Source organism: Coniosporium apollinis (genome assembly GCF_000281105.1).
Source record: "Coniosporium apollinis CBS 100218 chromosome Unknown supercont1.19, whole genome shotgun sequence".
In the NCBI taxonomy this organism is placed as follows: Eukaryota; Fungi; Ascomycota; class Dothideomycetes; genus Coniosporium; species Coniosporium apollinis.
The window spans coordinates 24,496-43,159 of record NW_006913281.1 but is presented as its reverse complement, the minus strand read 5'-3'; the positions used below and the strand labels follow the sequence as shown (position 1 = coordinate 43,159).

The 18,664-nt window shown below is 53.8% G+C and overlaps 7 protein-coding genes across 7 annotated transcripts; 4 read left to right on the top strand and 3 right to left on the bottom strand.

The window, feature by feature from the left end:
• Positions 1–61: 61 nt before the first annotated feature.
• Positions 62–1,978, top strand: W97_04315 (uncharacterized protein; the record flags this gene model as incomplete). Its single annotated transcript, XM_007782207.1, has 3 exons — positions 62–194; positions 464–1,034; positions 1,084–1,978. The coding sequence occupies 3 exons, from the start codon at positions 62–64 to the stop codon at positions 1,976–1,978; spliced, it is 1,599 nt and encodes a 532-aa protein (XP_007780397.1).
• Positions 1,979–2,746: 768 nt separating this feature from the next.
• W97_04314 (uncharacterized protein) lies at positions 2,747–4,083 on the bottom strand (the record flags this gene model as incomplete). Its single annotated transcript, XM_007782206.1, has 2 exons — positions 2,747–3,768; positions 3,834–4,083. The coding sequence occupies 2 exons, from the start codon at positions 4,081–4,083 to the stop codon at positions 2,747–2,749; spliced, it is 1,272 nt and encodes a 423-aa protein (XP_007780396.1).
• Positions 4,084–6,060: 1,977 nt separating this feature from the next.
• Positions 6,061–6,912, top strand: W97_04313 (uncharacterized protein; the record flags this gene model as incomplete). Its single annotated transcript, XM_007782205.1, has 1 exon — positions 6,061–6,912. One exon carries the CDS (start codon positions 6,061–6,063, stop codon positions 6,910–6,912), a length of 852 nt encoding a protein of 283 aa, XP_007780395.1.
• A 728-nt stretch (positions 6,913–7,640) lies between these two features.
• Positions 7,641–10,797, bottom strand: W97_04312 (plasma-membrane proton-efflux P-type ATPase; the record flags this gene model as incomplete). Its single annotated transcript, XM_007782204.1, has 4 exons — positions 7,641–8,578; positions 8,628–10,080; positions 10,128–10,351; positions 10,401–10,797. The coding sequence occupies 4 exons, from the start codon at positions 10,795–10,797 to the stop codon at positions 7,641–7,643; spliced, it is 3,012 nt and encodes a 1,003-aa protein (XP_007780394.1).
• A 2,712-nt stretch (positions 10,798–13,509) lies between these two features.
• W97_04311 (uncharacterized protein) lies at positions 13,510–15,004 on the top strand (the record flags this gene model as incomplete). Its single annotated transcript, XM_007782203.1, has 6 exons — positions 13,510–13,852; positions 13,911–13,979; positions 14,066–14,346; positions 14,402–14,550; positions 14,630–14,844; positions 14,922–15,004. The coding sequence occupies 6 exons, from the start codon at positions 13,510–13,512 to the stop codon at positions 15,002–15,004; spliced, it is 1,140 nt and encodes a 379-aa protein (XP_007780393.1).
• Positions 15,005–15,346: 342 nt separating this feature from the next.
• Positions 15,347–15,860, bottom strand: W97_04310 (uncharacterized protein; the record flags this gene model as incomplete). Its single annotated transcript, XM_007782202.1, has 2 exons — positions 15,347–15,373; positions 15,498–15,860. 2 exons carry the CDS (start codon positions 15,858–15,860, stop codon positions 15,347–15,349), a joined length of 390 nt encoding a protein of 129 aa, XP_007780392.1.
• A 378-nt stretch (positions 15,861–16,238) lies between these two features.
• Positions 16,239–17,381, top strand: W97_04309 (uncharacterized protein; the record flags this gene model as incomplete). Its single annotated transcript, XM_007782201.1, has 3 exons — positions 16,239–16,320; positions 16,383–16,736; positions 16,804–17,381. The coding sequence occupies 3 exons, from the start codon at positions 16,239–16,241 to the stop codon at positions 17,379–17,381; spliced, it is 1,014 nt and encodes a 337-aa protein (XP_007780391.1).
• Positions 17,382–18,664: the final 1,283 nt, after the last annotated feature.

Below are 18,664 nucleotides of genomic sequence, written 5' to 3'. Positions count from 1 at the left end.
ATATCACCTAACCTTGCAAGATTCGCAACGCGTTCAACGAACCGTTCGACCAGTTGTCAGAATGCGGCTCAACAACTTCGCCTTTGCAGGTCTTTGGTCGGCAAGCCTGGCTCAGGCATCCGATGGCCGCAACTTGAGAGGGGGACAAGAGCCGCTTTCGATCCAAACCGGGACCAAGAGAGCAGCCATCGTCGGTAGGTATGCGAGCTTCCTTGATGCTGTACCGAGAGTCCGCTTCCATTGCATACTCTCTTCGCTGTCGTCTTCCTCTTCAGTCTTTGGCAGCAGACGAAAAGATCACTCGTTCCAGTCTATGTTGATATCGGCGAAAGCCAGTCAAGACCAACCATTTCCATTGTCCATTTACAGTTATCCCTTTGGCCTTGAGCGAAATCCTCACTGCGAAGGAACTTCCTACTCGCATGATATCTGTGTACCCACGGAAAGTGCTGAACCCGTCTAGGCGCAGGAGCCGGCGGGTCGTCCGCAGCATACCACTTGAGGCATTACGCTACCGAAGCCGGCATCAACCTCAACATTACCGTTTACGAGCGCAATCCGTACATCGGAGGTCGAAGCACTACGGTCAATGTCTACGATGATCCAAACGAACCTGTCGAGCTTGGCGCGTCCATCTTCGTCAAGATCAACAAGATACTAGTTGACGCGGCGGAGAGCTTCAACCTGAGCACAAGCTCTATCCGCAATGCTCGGCCACGGTCGCAGGATTCAGATGCTCTAGGAGTCTGGAATGGAGCTGACTTTGTGTTTATTCAAAGCGGTTCAAGCAGCTGGTGGGATATAGCGAAGCTGCTGTGGAAGTACGGCCTCGCGCCTATCCGGACGAACAACCTGATGAAGCGGACTGTGGGCAAGTTCCTGCAGATGTATGAAGCGCCGCACTTTCCGTGGCCTTCCTTGTCTCAAGTTGCATTCGATCTGGGCCTCACGGCTGTGACCGCTGCAACTGGCGAGCAGTATCTGAAGGAAAACAACATCGACTCCCGGTTCGCGGAAGAGATTGTTCAAGCAAGGTATTGAATTCCAGCCGCCGCTTCTGCGATGAACGCTGACCAGCCGAAGCACTCGAGTAAACTACGCACAAAACCTCCCGCTCATTCACGGTCTCGAGACGATGGTTTGCATGGCTACCGATGGTGCCATGTCTGTAGAGGGCGGGAACTGGCGGATCTTCTCCGGTATGATAGACGCTGCATCCGCAGACCTCAGACTCAACACCTCGGTGGTTGCTATAGAGAAACAGCAGGATGGTACATACGCCGTGCACTCAAAACCAACAATGGCAGAAGAGATATCCCGCACTGATGACATGCCCGTCGAGTTGTTCGACTCCGTCGTCCTTGCTGGTCCACTGCAGTTCTCAAACATCAAAATCTCGGACATCGAATCCGCGGGCACTGAGTCTACCTCCCCACCAAGACATCTCCCGGATGCAATCCCCTACGTTCAGCTCCACGTGACGCTCTTCACAAGCAAGCATCCCCTTTATCCTCCAGTCTTCAACCAGCCGCTAGACAAGCCGCTCCCGAGCACAATCCTCACGACTCTACAGCCGTACGAGCATCCCGGCACCAACCCAGACGGCGTCGGTGCCGCAGGCTTCTTCAGCATCAGCACGCTGCGCAAGACCGCGAAGGGCGAGTACTTGTACAAGGTCTTCTCGCCGCGTCCGGTTGACGACTCATTCCTCCGCCGGATAACTGGCTACCCGCCTGATGAGTCAACGTCGGAAGAGGTGGGTAATCCTGCTGTCACGTGGATCTACCGCAAAGTTTGGCACTCGTACCCGTACGAGTATCCGCGGGTTACGTTCGAGGAGCTGAAGCTTGACAAGAACCTGTGGTACACGAGTGGGATTGAGAGCTTCATCAGTACTATGGAGACGAGCGCGTTGATGGGTAAGAACGTTGCGAGGTTAGTTGTTAACGAGTGGGTAAAGAAAGAGTCACAGGCATAGAAGATTTCACAGAAAAGAAGATCTTACTAGCAGGCGAGTAGAAGATAAGGGACCTGGCGCGTAATGAGGTATCAAACTGTAAACGTCCAGCCACACCAAAGGAAAAAAAAGGAAAACAGAAGGCCATGAAGCACAAGTTCCTTCTTTCGCGCATTTCCTGTTCAGTTATCAGAGGCTGGGGGAGCCAATATTTGACAAACCCTTACCGAACTGATCAAGTTCCATTCAAGAAACAGGTCTGGTCATGTGAACGTTGTTCACGTGTTTTAATTGAGGCTTGCTTCGCCCCTCGCGCCCGAAAGCAGTCGGGGCAAACCGTGTGAGCTGCTGTGTAAGCTGCTATGTGAGCTGCTGTGTGATCTGAACGCCTTTCTTTTTCGCCTGCCTTGCAGCAGAAGGGGATCAAGGCGTGAGGGGGCCGGATACGCACATAACTCGCTTGCTCCGCGCAAATGGAGAAAGGTAAAGCGTCATGTGATAGTGCGTAAAGTCACTGAAAACACACGACAGGAAAAGTGCCGCTGGTGAAGTGATTTGAACTCTAGCTACAATAGCGGCACGACCCTGCCGAAACAACCGAAACCAAAAGAAAACGTTACCGATCGCCCCCAATGCCGCACCAAACGCCTCGCTACAATCGTTGCTAAGGGTATACGCATAACATCCTCCGTCATTCATCGTGAACCGTCATGCGTGACTCGTAACTTCATGGCTCTATATATACTCTTGCCTCACGAAACCCAACAAAACCCGCCTTGTCAACCCCCCTCACCGTCTGAAAAACCTGAACAAACCCCTCCTCGGCCTCGGCGCCGGAACCGCGTGCGGCGGCACCCAGCCCGTCTCCTTCGCCTCTTCGTTCAGCTTCTCCATCGCCACGAAGTCGTATGGCTCGATCCACTTCCGCATGGGAATCTCGCCGAGCTTTGTGCTGTCGGACGCGAACGTGTAGGTGGACAGGGTCTGCTTGTTCAGTCGGCGGGCGGCGAGCGGAATACCTGTTGGCTGAGTAGGCGTTGAGCGCAGCTCTGGTGGTTTGGGGGGGACGATGGGATGAGGTTGTGGGTGCGCGATTGGCGCGAGTGGTTTTTCTGGTAGTGGGGGGCTGGGGGCTGCAGTGTGCGCGGGCAGCTCGGAGATGGCATGCGCTGCCGCCCAGGTCTCGGTGCGCTGCTGCGATATGGGGTTGCGAGAGTAGGCTGGTGGAGGGTTGGACGGTCTTGTGTCCTGCCGCGGGCTCAGCGGTAGAGCTGGAAACGGGTAGCTCGTTGCGATATCCGGGGATGGGAGAGGAGATGTGCAGGGCGTTGTTGGTGCTGTTGACGCGGCAGACTTGGATGATGGAGCAGATCCAGCGGAGACGTTTGAACTGGCAGTTGACGATGATGTAGCCCTCTTGTTGCGTGGTCGCCGAACTATGACATACTCGGTCTTTACCATACTCTTGGGCGGCGGTCGGGCTTGTGGCGGCTTAAATGCAGGTTGCTTCTTGGTCCGCTGCCCTGCGCCGGGCTTTTTTGCGCTTGGGGAGCAGTCATCGTGCTTCAGGCTGCCACATTGTGCGCAGCCAGGTTTGGGCTGGTATAGCATGAGATCCGACTGCGACAGCCGATGGTATAGGTGGCTCAGCGTGTTGACAGCGTCCACCCTGGAGTCATCGGAAAGCGTGGCCAGCGACTTGTAGTCAAGGCGTACATCGTTTTTGTCGCCGCTTAGGAAGGATGTGATGATGCCTACGAGGCCGGTGTTGAGTTTGAGGAGGGTTTCGGCGAGCGATGCTTGCGCAATTGCTGCGACCGGGAGATGGTCAGTCTTTCAAGATCTGCTACTAGATTACAGCAACGTCGACACTCACCATCGCCTTGGGCAAATCGCCATCCAGCTCCAGCGACGTTGCGCTCGTACTCCCGTTGGATGTCTATCGGCCCTCTCCTCAGCGAGTTGGCCAGCTGCAGCTCCTCATGGCTCTGCTGCACGGGCCGCGGATGGGCATGTTTGCTCTTCCTGCTCTTCCGCCTCTCGGCGAGCTTCTTGAAGATATCGAGTCCGCTGGTAAACGCCGCGATTATCGACAGCACCGAGCCGGAGACGTCGGCATTGGACATTTTTGCGTTTCTGCTCGGGGTGTGTGTAAGAGCAGAGAGCAGAGAGCTATGACTCTCGCCAGCCGAGAGGGGAGAGGCTTGTTATCTGGCATGATACTCTACATAACTAGTTCAGGTATGCCCTGTGGTGCCCGTTTCTCTAACCGTCTGCGGTGCTCCGGTGGGGGAGAGCGGCGTTCCTTGCAGCCCCTCACTGGTGGGGAGCACAGAAAAGGCACAGGGGAGCGCCAGGGGCAATGCGCCCTGCACGCGCCCAAGAAGCCTCACAAACCGCCTTGGTTGGCCCGCTGTTTCCTGCAAAGGCCCGCCCGAGCGGTCGTCGATGCGGGCCGGATTCTCGACCTCCAGTCCAGACACCACACGACATGCTCGGCCCTTCACTGGTTCGCCCTCACCTGTTCGTTTCCCTCTTGAGTGCGCGCAGGTGCAGACGCGTTTGTTTGTGACACGCTCTTCGGCGCGAATGGACGTGTTCTCGACAGCGAGGCTGAGGTGAGGATGGACTTTCCCAACCGTCACACGCTCTGTCAATACCATTTCCCCAATGCGCTTCGGTCTTATCGACTCTTGTTTAGTCGGCCCACAGTCATGCTTTTCATCAGAGTTACAGTGTCTCAAGATAAGTCCCTCGTGTTTGACACTGTCACCGTGGAAGGTTGAGGGTTGAAGATTGAAGGTTGAAATTAAGCAGTACCAACATAGGAAGCCGAACGTTTCGTCATGCCCACGGCGAGATGCGGAGACAAGCGTGGGAGTTCCTGCGTGCCTGCCTGATGGTAGCTATCGGTCTTGGGTACATTGCACTTCTGTGCAGTTCGTCTTTCGTTGTTGGGTCCATATTATACGCCTCTACTTGCCGGTCCCACTCCGTAAACACGTGTCCGAAGTTGTGTAGTACGAAAAATCATCGTCGCCTTTTCGTTTGGCCATCGGAGCTTCTAGTTGCATGGCATGGCTCTAGTATACTGCATGAACTACATCTACGTTAGCTTGTGGACGACCAGGCCGCGGCCATACCGCTTCCTCTTTCGTTCAGAACTTTCTAGGCGCTTTCTCCTTCTTGCGCAAGACACCCCTTTCACCTTTCACAGGCTCGCAGCTCCGCATGTGTTGGGGCGTGTTAACTCTACGCGGGGATTCCGCGCGCTTTCGGTGTCTTCAAGAGCTACCACAATCTCGTCGAACCCTTCCTCAATGATCCTTCAGACGTAGAGCAGCACAGATAGGTCACGGCATCGATCGCCGCCCCCGTCGAAATGTCTTATATTTCTCGCGGATTTCTAAGTTATCCTCCCTCCACGCCATGTCGTCCGGCTGGCCTCCCCTTCGTCGCCTCATCTTCCTCCGTAGGCTTCGGTAGCCTGGTGGCAGCAATCAGTGGCGCCTCATCGGCAGCTTCCATGTAACAATCAACCTTCTCGTAAGGCCTCCATGCCTTAGCCTGAGTGATGCGTTACGTTCTCACCACCACCTATCTTAGGGTGTTTTCTATCCAGAACACTGCCCTGCAAACAGCACTACAAGGGTCGGGACGGGCTGCTTGCAACGTGATGATCTTTTTGACCATGTTGGGCCTCAGGAAACCACAGCGCCGAGGACTAGCGAATCATGCCCTTGAGATGCGAGCCAGTATTCTTGGGATCCGCTTTCCAATTCGCCCCCATAGCCAACGAAGCGGGTGCTGACTAGGATGTGTGAGTAGACGGCATTCTGTACTCTTTAATCTCAACGAGGGAGTCGAAAGGTAGCCCCGTCTTCAGAGTATGGATAACGTGACCAGGCTTGAATGGTTGAGGCTGGGTTGCCGAACAAACCCCGGGTGACGTCATGCATCGTGACAAGCTCGCGAAGCGTCGCAAGATCACCTCTTGCTGTTGCGCCGAGTAACAGCGCTTATCTTCTTTAGTAAAAGAATTCATCGGATCGCACAGATCTGTGTAGTATTCTACCCAAGCTGGCGCGTTATAAGAAGCCACCATGGTCACCACGCGCAGCGGAGGAACCGCCCAAACTCACCTCGAAGACTTCACAGATAGCAAGTCATCGCCAACGAAAAAACCACGCACCGCAGCCGCCAAGGGGTCTAAAACTCAGGCAAAACCCTCCAGACCAGCTGCGAACACCTCAAAACCACGCGCATCATCTCCCACCCCGCCCAAGACATCCCGCAAGCGCAAAGCCCCCGATGACCCCACAGACGAACCATCCTCGCCTCCGGCCAAAAAGCCGAAGACAACAAGGCCATCCGCCTCGAAACCTTCAGCAAAGCAAGACGAGAAGGAGCAGGATGATAAGCCGGTCATCATAAACCGCGCACCGGTTCTCCAGCTGTGGGCAGCTTCCGTCACGCACCTGCTCCACCCTTCCTTTGCGTGGTCAACATGTCTCTCCGCTGGCAGCGCCATATCATCACTCTGCGCCATCTCGAAAGGCCGGAGTATCGGCACAATCGAGCCTGCCAAAGAGACGGAAGAGAAAGCCGAGAGACGGAAGCGTGCTAAGAAGGAGCAGGAGGACCTGGAGGAGATGGAAGTCATGGGATTCAAGCTGAAGGTGAAGAATGGACTAGTCGTTGCGGGAAGTGACAAGAAGGGCAAGCCTGGCTCAGAGGCGTCGCTAAAGGCAAAGTTCGGAGACGAGGCATACAATAGGACAAAGGCTGCCTTTGAGAAGGCGTTGGAGGCATGGAAGGGAGCTGAGGAAGAGCTGAACGAAAAGGCTTTTGGGTTTTATGAGCGCTTCAGACCTGAAGTAAGCGCTGGTCAGAAGGGCTGGGGGAGGAAAGCGGAGTTGGATCTTCAGAAGGTAGGGCGGGTTGCGGGGAGGTGAACCTGTTGTCTCGGCTGTTGGCACAATCACGTGTTTGGTTTCATGTGTCCAAGTTTCAACCGCCAAGGCATGAGAGCCTGTGGCTATCCATAACCACATCGAGAAAGCGTAAACGGGAAACATGGACACTCATGGCTGTGAAACAACGCTCGGCGGCTTTCAGGGGCACATTTTGACGCGGCTGCAAATCGGTGCAAAAAGGGCTAAGCAGGGGCTGAGTACCCGATGAGGTATGATTCGATGGCGAAACTACCTTAATTGGTTGCAATCCTATTAAGGGTTTGAAATGTGGGACCTCGAGCAGATTTGTAAAGACGCATGCCTTCCGTATGGCTCTTTGAACATGCGAGGGTTACCGGCAATCGCAGGTTAGGGTATTGCGCTATGGAGTGTTCCCTGCCACTGTGCATCAGTGGCACTATGGCAGCATCGCTTTGAAGTCATGTGGAGTTGCTCGAAGGTTTTCATGTCTAATTACACATACATAACGGGCAAACGAGCGACATCAGTGGGTAAACAGAAGAAACCGGAATCTTCTCGACACGCCAACATACCTTAGCATACTATGTCGTCCCAGCCAAAGAGTCATGAGAGCAAAAGAGGGACGATAATAAAGGCCACAATGTATGGCAGTCACGACGACAAAGTATTCACTAATTCCCCCGGGCTTGCCATCGCTCAGCAATCCTCATCGGCAAACCCCTTGCACCAATCCTTCTAAACTGCGATCAATCCTCCTCTTCTGGGTCTGCTGCCTTCTGGGCAATCGTGAACGTATCTTTTCCGGTACCATCCCGCTCATGAAAGATCGCAAGCTGTGATAGCCGGGCAATAAGGTTTTCCACCTTCGCGTTCTTGCGGCTGCGGTTCTTGCGGCCCAGCTCATCAAGCCAACGAATGCTGTTGAGGAGGTAGTACACGATGGCAATGACGATAGTGACGCCGATGGAATAGCACCAGACGACAACTATGGTGAGAATGTCAGTCCGACCATCCTCGCGCTGGTGGAAAAGAGCGACCGGGTTGTTGACTATCGGCTCTCCAGCAAGCCAGCCGAAAACGCAGAAGAGAGTTGCCAGGATGTCAACAGCGAGGATCGCGCTGATAAGCTGCCAGGATGGCCAGGTTTTGCTGCCGCGGGTAACGAAGATAAGCCAGTTCTCTGTGAGGGCGACCTCAAGAAAGATGATTTCCTGCACCGAGCCGAACTCCTGAACGATACCGCCGTTTTCCAGATACATGGTACCACGGACGACCCATGTTCCGAGCGCGAGCAGTACGCCTAGGATGCTAGAAATGATCCAGATCTTTGGAAGCTGCCATTCCACCGGTCGATCTTCGGAGTGCGCGTTGTCGTACGCGACAGCGACGGTGGCTAGATCGGCGAAGAGGGCGATGAAGACAATGAGCTCGACATGGATAGTCTCGTTGATGATGATCATGGCGGTCATGAGGTAAATCTCCAGATGCAGGCAGAGTGCGATGCGGTATTCGATGTACGCCTTCATCCGCTGGAATATCTCTCGTGCCGTCTTGATGGCGAGGACAATTGTGCTAAGACCTGGGGCGAGGAAGACGATGTCGGCGGCGGCTTGGGCTGCTTCTGATGAACCTTCGACTGCGATACCGCAGTCGGCCTTCTTAAGGGAAGGTGCGTCATTAACCCCTGCGAGATAAGATTAGCGTGGTGGTGAGCGACACTATAAGCTAGTCACACTTGCCGTCCCCAGTCATAGCCGTCAGGTGGCCTCTCTGCTGCAACATCTCCACAACCTGGTACTTGTGCTCAGGGAAGACTTCAGCAAATCCATCAGCCCTTTCGACGAACTCGTGCTGCGCAGCTCCGGTCAAGCCACCGTGGATCAGCTTTTCGGAATTGTAGACCTTGGTGCCAAGGGCGAGCATCTTGCAAGTCTCCTTTGCAATAGCGATAGCATCACCTGTAAGCATCTTAACCGGAACACCAAGCTGCTGTGCCTCCATGATAGTTTGTGCCGTGTCTTCGCGCGGAGGATCGAACATGGAAAGCAATCCGCACAGAATCCAGTCCCCGTCGTTCAACTGGTACGCGACGCCGAGTGAACGGAACCCACGACGGGCAAACTCAGTAGACTTGTCCTTGAATAAGTCTGCAGTTTCCTTACTGCAATTGGTTAAATTCAGGATAGCCTTTGGAGCCCCCTTCGCGCAGACGTATTTGTCGCCGTTGAGCCAGCACACAGCGGTGATCCGCTTCGAGACGGGGTCGAAGGGCGTAAACTTTTCGGTTCTCCATCTTTGCTGCAAGATCTCCTTGGCTTTGGGATACCGTCTGAGGGTGAGGATGGTGACCTTGTCTATGGGATCCAGGGACTTGAAGTTGTGAGATGAAGCCAGCGCGGCTACTGCCATCATCCAGTCGACACTCTGACCTTCAGCGACGAATGGTTCACGAATGCTAAGCTGGTTGGCCGTAAGCGTACCCGTCTTGTCCGAGCAGAGTACATCAACACCAGCCAACGACTCAATCGCCGTAAGCTTCTGGACAATGGCCTTCTGCTTTGCCAGGTAAGCAGCGCCAACAGCTAGAGTCGTGGTAGTGACGACCGGAAGACCGACCGGGACTCCGACAATGAGCAGGATCAAGGCATAGTGGAGCAGGTTGACAGAGCTATGCTCCGGGAGAGCGAGCTTGACATGGCGAAAAAACCCTCCGATCCAGGCGGTGACAATGAAAAAGACAACCAGAACAAGCAGCGCGGTCCCGATAGAGTCCATGATGGCTTTGAAATGACCTTGATCGTGTGCGCCTTGGACAAGACTGGCAGTTTTGCCGACGAAAGAGTGCTTTGCAGAGGTGATGGTGACAGCGTAGGCCTTACCACGCTTGCAGCCGGTCGTGTAGTACAAAATATCCCCCATGTACTTGTCTACTGCGAGAGATTCTCCGGTAATGGCCGACTGATCGCAGGCGACGATGGGGTCACCCACCCTACCGACTGCATCGTCCCCGACCTCATCCTCGCTGCCGCCGGCACTCTTCTTTTCACCATCCGTGTCGTTCAGGCTCTCCTTGCTGAACTTGTTCGAAGATCTCAGATGTCTGAACTTGTGAAAGTCGCTGGGGGCGGCATAATCGCAGATCAACTGGGCATCAGCAGGGACAGTTTGACCTTCTTCGACGATGATCTGCAGATGTAAGTACACGCCATACACAGAGTATAGCATGAACTCACGATGTCTCCGGGAACAATTTCTCTAGCCAAGATACTTTGCTCCCTGCCATCCCGAACAACAGTGGCTCTCATTGCGATGTCGCCTTTCAAACTTGCCACAACGTCTGCGGCCTGCTTCTCTTGGTACCATCCGACAATAGCGTTGAGCAACAGGATAGCGCCGATGACACCGAAATCAATCCAATCGCGAAGAACAGCAGCAAGGACTGCAGCGAGTTCCATGACTATTGACATGTTAGTTGTTGCCGCTTCTGGTTGTATGAGGAGGCTCACCGTAGAGGATAGGTCCTCGGAAGTAGCTTAAGAACTGGACAAACAGGTTGGTGCTTTCCGTTGTGATCTCGTTCCACCCGAACTTCTTGCGGCGGCTCTCCACATCCTCGGTCGAGATGCCCCCCCTGATGTGCGCATCAAGCCAGTTTTCGGGGACTACACCAGCATCGGAGCCAGTGCCATTCTCGAAGTCTCCACGCTTCCAGAATGCCCAACTCTTCTTCTTAACTGTAGTATCCATCTGCTTGTCTGAATCGTCCGTGGTTGCATCGCGGGGGTCACGGTAGGTTGCGAGATACTTCTGTAGGGCGGTATACTCGTCAAGGCCTTCGTACTGTGAGTAACCTCGTTCCTTGGGAGGGCCAGCCTCCACATCGTTTTTCTTGCTGCGTCCCATCGCTACGTAAGGGCTGGTAGAAACGATTGCTTGAAAGAAGACAACGAACCAGAGACTGCGAATCAGAAACAGCGGTTGGGGGATTTATAACGAGTGAGAACGAAGTTTGACAGAGGATGTGTAGCTGGGTATTTTGAGCAGGAGCAGCCCACAGCCTGATATATATGTGCTGGTCGCCTCATAATCAACTCCCTTGCCAGGAGATATCTAAGGGATGCAACGATAGCTGAAATTCAAGGACGGCTTCAACCGTCTGCATGCTGGCATATTGTTTCATACAAGGTTGAGGCACCGCTAGGGTTGCTCAATCAATGTGTTACCGGCTCTGGACTGCGCGATTTCCTGAGCCTTGGAAATCACAACTCACACGTAGCTCGATTGCCGCGCGACTACCTCATTCGAAGAATGAACTGCCAGATCCCTCGCAGATTTGAAGATCGCGCAGTACGAACTAGTAGAAAGTACCATCAAAGTGAGGCTGTCCATGGAAACCAGAAGCCTAGGATGGTGAAACGATAGTTCTTCCCCGTCTCCTTGTCCTAGTCCATGTTCATGTTCTTGTTCTTCTCCTCGTCCATGTTCCTGGCACTGTTGTTGAGAGAGAGAGTCAACGGTTAGCCGTGCCGCCCACCAGGGTACCTCCACTAAGGCTGTGGTGCACTGCAATGATTGGACGCATTCGATCTGATCAACTTGTGAGATACTGCCGCAGGCTGCCAGGGTGTACAGGTTGTGCGCGCAGTTGGGAAAGGCAACCATGAGCATCGCGAACTCGCCACTTGAAGTCAGTACAGCGACGACTTCGTCCCAGCGCTTCTGAAGCACGCCGTCCGCCCAAAGTTGGTTTCAGTCAAACGGAGCGCCCAACGACCCATCGCGGCCTTGTGCACGTTCGCAGCTCCTGAACTGGGATTCGGTACAGATGAAAGCTGATGCGTGCTGGGCTCAGCGCGTGGTGTGTACCTCACCAGGTGGCAGCCAGGTACAGGATTTCAGGTTTGTGATAGTAGGACGATCCAGCATGGGAAACGAAGCACGCTGCTTCACATGTGTTACATGTGCCACTGTACAGGGACCCGGCGGTGCGGGAGAGCAGCCGTGGTGGGGCCGGGGATAAATGACTCAAGGAGTGCGGTGGGCGCAGTGGAGGTGGCGACGACTGCAGGTGGTTGGAGGAACATGCGCCTGGCAGCTGTCTCAGACACAATAGCGGGGAGGGGAGGAGAGGGACCTGACAGGTACCGGACAGGTACAGCCCTGCTCATGAGGTCGTGAGGCAGCACGCACGGACCGGAGCGGCTCGGTCAATCCGGCTTCCGCTTTCCGCCGTCGATCCATATCGCCCAGCAGTCTTGGCTAAGCTTGAACCAACCGTCCATATCGCCCACAGCGCTCCACCACCTGCTGAACGCCCATGTACAGAATGTGTGGCCCAAAACGTTGAGCTCCTCTCCACCGAAAAATAGTTTTGGGGTGCCAGCTGGGTACAAGTGCCAACAGCCTGCCGCCTGGAGGAACATCAGAAGGATGCCAGCCAAACGTGCTATAATGGCATAAGTCGTGGGACACTTGTGGCACACACCTCCACCACAACGTGTTCCCATATCTCTGGTCCCTTGGCTGATACAAACATAGTGTCAACCTGTACCTTACCGTGGCCGCGTGTCTTGATCGACGTCACCAACCCCCCGGGTCATCCTTCGAACATTGAAGTGGATCAAATCTCAGGCCTAGTGCTAGTTAGAATCCTATCGTACCCGCCTCTATCTATCGACGTCACCGAATATGCAGCTCCATCCTCCTTGCACGAAATGGATGAAATGCTAGAAAGAAGTCTACTAGCATCAGCTCCTCTGCACAAGCTAGCAATCAGGTTTGTCATCGTGCTGGTGATGTTGGGACTACGCAACTGAGGAGTCGATGAGGGTCTCGACGGTGGCCTTTGTGGGGATGACTGGCTTGGATTGCCTTCCTACTTAGTCACCTTACAGGCATTGGACCACGATATGTCATGTTCCTGGCCGAGTCAGATAAGAGACTCTGCTTCCGCCCTGATGCCCGGCGGGTCCCCTTTCATTTTAACAGACAAGTATACCGTTGCTTGTAGCATACTGGGCAGTTTCGTCGGCCTGTTGCCGATCGCGATCTCTTAGCCACGTCTTCTAGACCCACGAATTGATTTGACCACGCATGAACCTTATCTTTAGAACTCACCCCCTGTAGTAAACCTCTCACTTTTCACCCATGAAACTCAACAATGCTGGCAATCATAATCCTGAATCCTGGATTGACACCCCGTTTTTTTAGATAGGCTGTAGCAGAAACAGAGATCGAGGTCGAGGAGAGAGCGCTTGCTACGTTCTTATGTCTGTCTAGTAATGCTCACGACCTTGAAGAGGAGGGTTGCTCCAGATATTTTTTCGTTCTATTCCACTCTTCCAAACTATCATTGTACAGCTGTTTTCCACATCACTCGCTATCTTTGATCTTTTCCACTCAGTAAATATGAGTTCCGTTAACAACAGCACTTCATGTTTCCAACCGTCCAACGAGAAATTCTTCGAATCGTCCCCAAGCTCAAGCGCTGCCAACGATCTTGAAAGAGCACCAACCCCTCCTTTGGCCGGACCTGCTATTCTCATTCACCATCACCCTCGTACGTGGCCAAAGGAATGGCCGGCCTGGGCTACCCTTGTCGGCTGTTTCTTCCTCATGTTCAACAGCTGGGGGCTCGTCAATGCGTATGGGACGTTTGCGTCCTACTACGAAGATCAGTTGCTGCCGGGACACGATATGCTACTGCTGAATCTTGTTGGCTCGACGCAGTCCTTCTTTGTGCTTGCACTGTCCTTCATTGTTGGCCGACTGTTAGACGCCGGGTATAGTCGGTACCTAATCGGTGTCGGATGGGTGCTAGTCACCATCGGCATGTTTATGCTGAGCCTCTGCAACGGCGACGGTCAGTTTGGCCACGGAAACTATAGCCTTATTTGGCTCACTCAAGGCTTCGTCACGGGCCTAGGCATGGCCTGCTTCTTCGTTTCCAGCTCGCAGAGTTCGTTTACCACCCTCCACAGACTTTGTCGAGTAGCACTTGCTGAGAATCATCACAGTTGTGGCGACGTGGTTTATTTCCAGGAAAGGCGCTGCAATTGGCATCGTGGCCTCAGGGGCTAGTATCTGTAAGTTGTAAAGAAGCTTGGAGCATCTCGAGTTCAGTCGCACATCCCCCTACTTAGCGAAGGTTGTGCTAAGACTGTCGCTGTAGCCGGTCTCGTCTACCCAATGATGGTCAAGTTCCTCATTGGCAAGGTCGGATTCAATAAGGCGGTCCAATACGTCTCGGCAGTTGTGTGCTTCACTTCCTTCCTGTCATTCTGGCTGGCTACTCCAAACCCTGCACATACGTTCCGCAAGCCGGAGAGGTGGCTCGACCTTCGTGTTTGGATCGATAAGCATGCGTTCCAGAATGCGGCATTCTGCTGGTTCATGGCTGCTATTGCCTTCATGTTCTTCGGCTTCTATGCTATCTTCTTCGAGATTGAAGAGGTACATCATCTGCTCCCATTCTCTTGGGTAAACAAGCGCTAATATCGGTTGCCAGTGGGCTGCAAGCAAGGGCATCGGCTACAAGGGCGATGGAACTCACCCGGAGCAGCGCCCCAAAAACGCCATCCGTACTTTTTACCTTCTAAGCATCATGAACGGTTGTAGTACCGTCGGCCGCATCAGCTCTGCCTATCTTAGCGACCAGTAAGCATATCTTCCAGCCCTTTGCTACATTACCTACCACATGAAAAATTGAGATTGACACGTCTTGTGTCTCTCACAGCTTCGGAGCCTTGAATGTGCATATGGTCGCCAGTCTTCTTGCGTCGCTTCTGGTCCTCCTCCTTTGGCCCTTTGCCTCCACGGTCGCCGCCGCAATTGCCTTTGTCATTCTCTTCGGTGCAGTCTCTGGTGCTGTAATCGGCCTCCCGCCTGCCTCTGTCGCCTTTATCCTCGGTCACAATCACGTCCAGCAGGCTAAATTGGGCCAGTGGACCGGTATGATGTATACTGGATCCGCCGTCTTTGCGCTCACAGGACCAGTCATTGCAGGTTACTTAGTTGGTCATTTCCAGAGCTACCTGACCGTACAGTTGTGGAGTGGGACTTGTCTGTTCTTATGCTTTGTATGTATGGCAATAGCGAGGCTGTGTTCTAGGGAGAAGGATGCTGGAGCGTCTTTGGATTGGCTGCGGAATGGCTTGTACAGTCGGTAAGTCATGATGTTAGCACTTTGGCTTTGATGGAGGTATAGAGGGGAAGGCGGCAGCTATGTAAGCTCCGCTCTGAATTAGAATCAGGCGTGGGTCATTCAGTTGACGTTCTACTTTCGGGCAAATCCGATGGACCGCAGGCGCGTCCTTTATTACTTCGTGCGACAGTATATAGGGACTATGGTTTATGATTGGCGTTTTGGTTTCTTTCTAGTATAGAAATATGAACAGGCTCTAACCCTTCCTTGCTGCCGCCAACTCAATCTCGGCAATAATCTACGCAAATACTAGTCAGGCCTGATCGAGGACGTTCTCTGTCACCATGTCAGCAACACTGTTTGTTACAACAGGGCTTCGTCGCAGTACCCCCGGTAACACTCAGAATCCCCTCAACGCCACTACTCCCAAGACAACTCCGAACGCCGCCCCTCCTCCTACCCACCCGATTGCGGCTCCCTCAAGAGTTCCTTCCATGACACCAACAACGGCGCTGCACACGTCCACTGCATCAGCAACCAGCCCAGCCATCAGCGCGCGCCTAAGCTCTCGCCTCACTTCTCCATCAGAAGCTGCACTTTTCGACGTAGTGTTGGAAGCTGTTCGCGCACTCCAAAGAAGGCCTGCGAGTATGAGCTCACGGATGCCGCACATCCGGGCCAGGATAGTGGTCTGCGCGGCTAGAGGAATGCCGAAGAGGGGTAGGGCGTGGCTTGGGGCAATGAGGACGCCTCCGCCGATGAGTACACGCAGAACTGCTATGGTGCTGGTTGCGCTGCTAGAGAGGCCGTTGGTTGAAGCCATTTTGTGATACAAGATCTGGGTTCAATAAAATGCCAGAGAGTTGTTACGAGAAGGCAGGAGCGGAGAGATTGCGGAACTGTCAATTGTGGCGTGGGTAAAATGCTACATCTCGGAGCGGATTGCCTTGGTTTAAGTCGTAAAGCCCTCATTCGTTTTACCCATCGCAGTGCGTAAGTTGTCATGGTGGTGCCTTAGATTCGGCCTGGGAAAGCCACCATAACGTTATGCTTTCTAACCGAATCGGGAAGCGTCAGCCTTGCGGTCTTGGCCATAACGTTACTGCTCTTCCTTGGGCGCATCAGGACGACTGCAACCAAGGATGGTCTCATCTACTGCGGATAAGACCTTCATGAATCTGGGAACATGCGTCAAGCAGAGATGTTGGACGGCAACAACGTCCCAGACCGCGGTGATCCAGACCGCAAGCGTGCGCTGAATGTTCTGGCGCAGCGCAGATACCGTATGTCGGCACAACCCAATTACACTTGTGGCAGCTCCGCCGTGATTGACATATGCCTGCAGGCCAGCGCAAACGTGACAGGATGTTAGCGTTGGAGGGCAAGGTGAGGGCTGCACCTACATCGTCGGAGGCGCATGGCCGGACAGAGGTCCCCTCCAGCTTGGAAGAGCGTGCAGAATCTACACCCGAAGAAAACATGGAAACTCCTCAAAGCACTTTGCCGGCAAGTCAAGATATCACCCTCAACACGCCTTCTCCGCTTGGTTCAGCCATGGATGCAGCAACCTCTGCCATGCCTGTGAGTGGATGGTGTAGCGCCGCTGTGCCATGGGCTGGTAATATAGACGGCAGCCTGGGGTGCTCATCCTGGGGTCAAGTTGATAACGGTCTCGAAGGAAGTGCTTTGATAACATTCGGTACGCATTCTACGCGCTGTGCTATGGAACGTCTCGCAGTTCTAACCCGTGCTTTGCCTTGCTATAGACACATTACTATCCCCGAACGATGCAGACCTCGGCCAGGAGCTGCACAGTCTGGAGACTCTGCAGTTCACTTTCCCGGATGACGCAATCCTCGACGTGCCACTCCTACAAGTCTTGAAAGTCGGTATCAGCATCGCTCAAATGCTCGGCTGCGAGCACTCGATGTGGGATCCCAATACCCTTCGTGTCTTCGACATCGGAGAGATCCCAGGCTTGATATTGCCTCCTAACCTGGAGCCAACAGAGGTGCAGAAGCGTATTCCGCACCACCCGCTGTTCGACATCCTGCCGTGGCCTTCAATAAGGTCGAAGTTGATCTGCATCTTCGCGCAGCCTCCTGAAGCACGCCCGCCTTCCGCTCGGGATCCGCTCGCTGTCCTGCAAATGGCGTACGACATCGACGATCCCGTAGAAGGCTTCCGAATTGCTGGCGCCGACGGCTTCGACGGAGGCAACTGGGAGATTGGCCAAGCCTTCTTTCGGAATTGGTGGTGGGCTTTGGATCGGGCCGTTGTCGAGCACTCAAATGCGCTGCGCGCAAAGCGGGGCGCGGACAGGTTGCAGTTTGTGTCCAATTGATGCTGTTCGAAAGTTATCTCGTGGTCTGGTATAATCCCGGGTATATAGTTGCTTCTATTGCTGCCTTTAGAAGGCCCATGAAACCCATGAACCGAGCTGAACAGAGCATAACTTCCTCACTACTACACTGCCGGTATGTCGGTCTTCGTAAACGTTCCAGGATGTCAAACGATATCGACTATCTTATCTCCTCTCCCGCCTTTTGGAAGAAGCCCCTCGTCTTCGATAGAGCCACACGGGAAACTCCAACGCGCCTATATTCCCTCCATATGCCTGTAGGAACAAGCACAAGACAATGAATCCATTTGTCCTCAAACGCTACAGGTAGGAGCCACGCTACATTGAAATCCTCATCCCCCACATCACGCCAAAACGCTTCGGAGGGGCCTTCTGAGTTACCGGGTTGTAGAGACTCGGCTTCATGGTCCTTGAATTTGGATGGAGGGCTTCGGTACGCGATGGACGGCCTTGATAAGGTGTGATGGAGCCGGGTGAACGAATAGCTTTGGTCATGGTCTCTTCGGAAAACGCTTCTCATCCTGCCTTTCACAACCAGCTTCCCGTGGACGTCTCCATTCGAGATATCTTGGTCCATATTCGCGGCGACGAGCTCCAGAGCGCCCTTCACAAAAGCCAGGTCGCTGTTCGCAGGCCATCGGTAGGAGACTGGTCCGCAAACCGAGGCCCATGACCACGACGGCAGCTTGATCTTCTTTAACCGTTTGGGTAGTTGTCCGTCTGAATCCAGTTGCGACGTCTAGAGAGGATCGCGCCAGAGCCGGTCTTTCCACAGCCCAGCAAGGAAGGTGTCTTGCAAGATATCCCCGGTGAACCTCGCAATGCCCATGACAGCCATGAGTTTATCTGCCTCGTTTGTCAAGCTGCGACGCGAGTAGATCTCTACCACCTGCTGCCATCTCTCATGTGCTTGCTGTTGGAGCGACATGCCAGTGAGGCAGAAACCTCCTAATGCTCGTTTGAAGTATGTAATTCTGGAAAGTGCTGTTCTTGGAGAGTAATTGTACCGCTCACCCCTATTATGTTCGGAGACGAAAAAAGATATACATTCCCATTCAAGGTGACCTACAGAGTATTCTATGATGCGTGGAGGCAGTAGCTGCTCTTGGAGAATCCAAGCCCTTGAGTCAAGTTGACTCCTGTGTGCGGGCCAACGTCTTTGACGTCTTTTGGTGAAGCAACCTTGCGAGTGATCCGATGCAGCTGCAGCTGCAATAGTAAACAGAGCATTTCGATAGATGTTGGCCATGTCGCACGCCTCCACT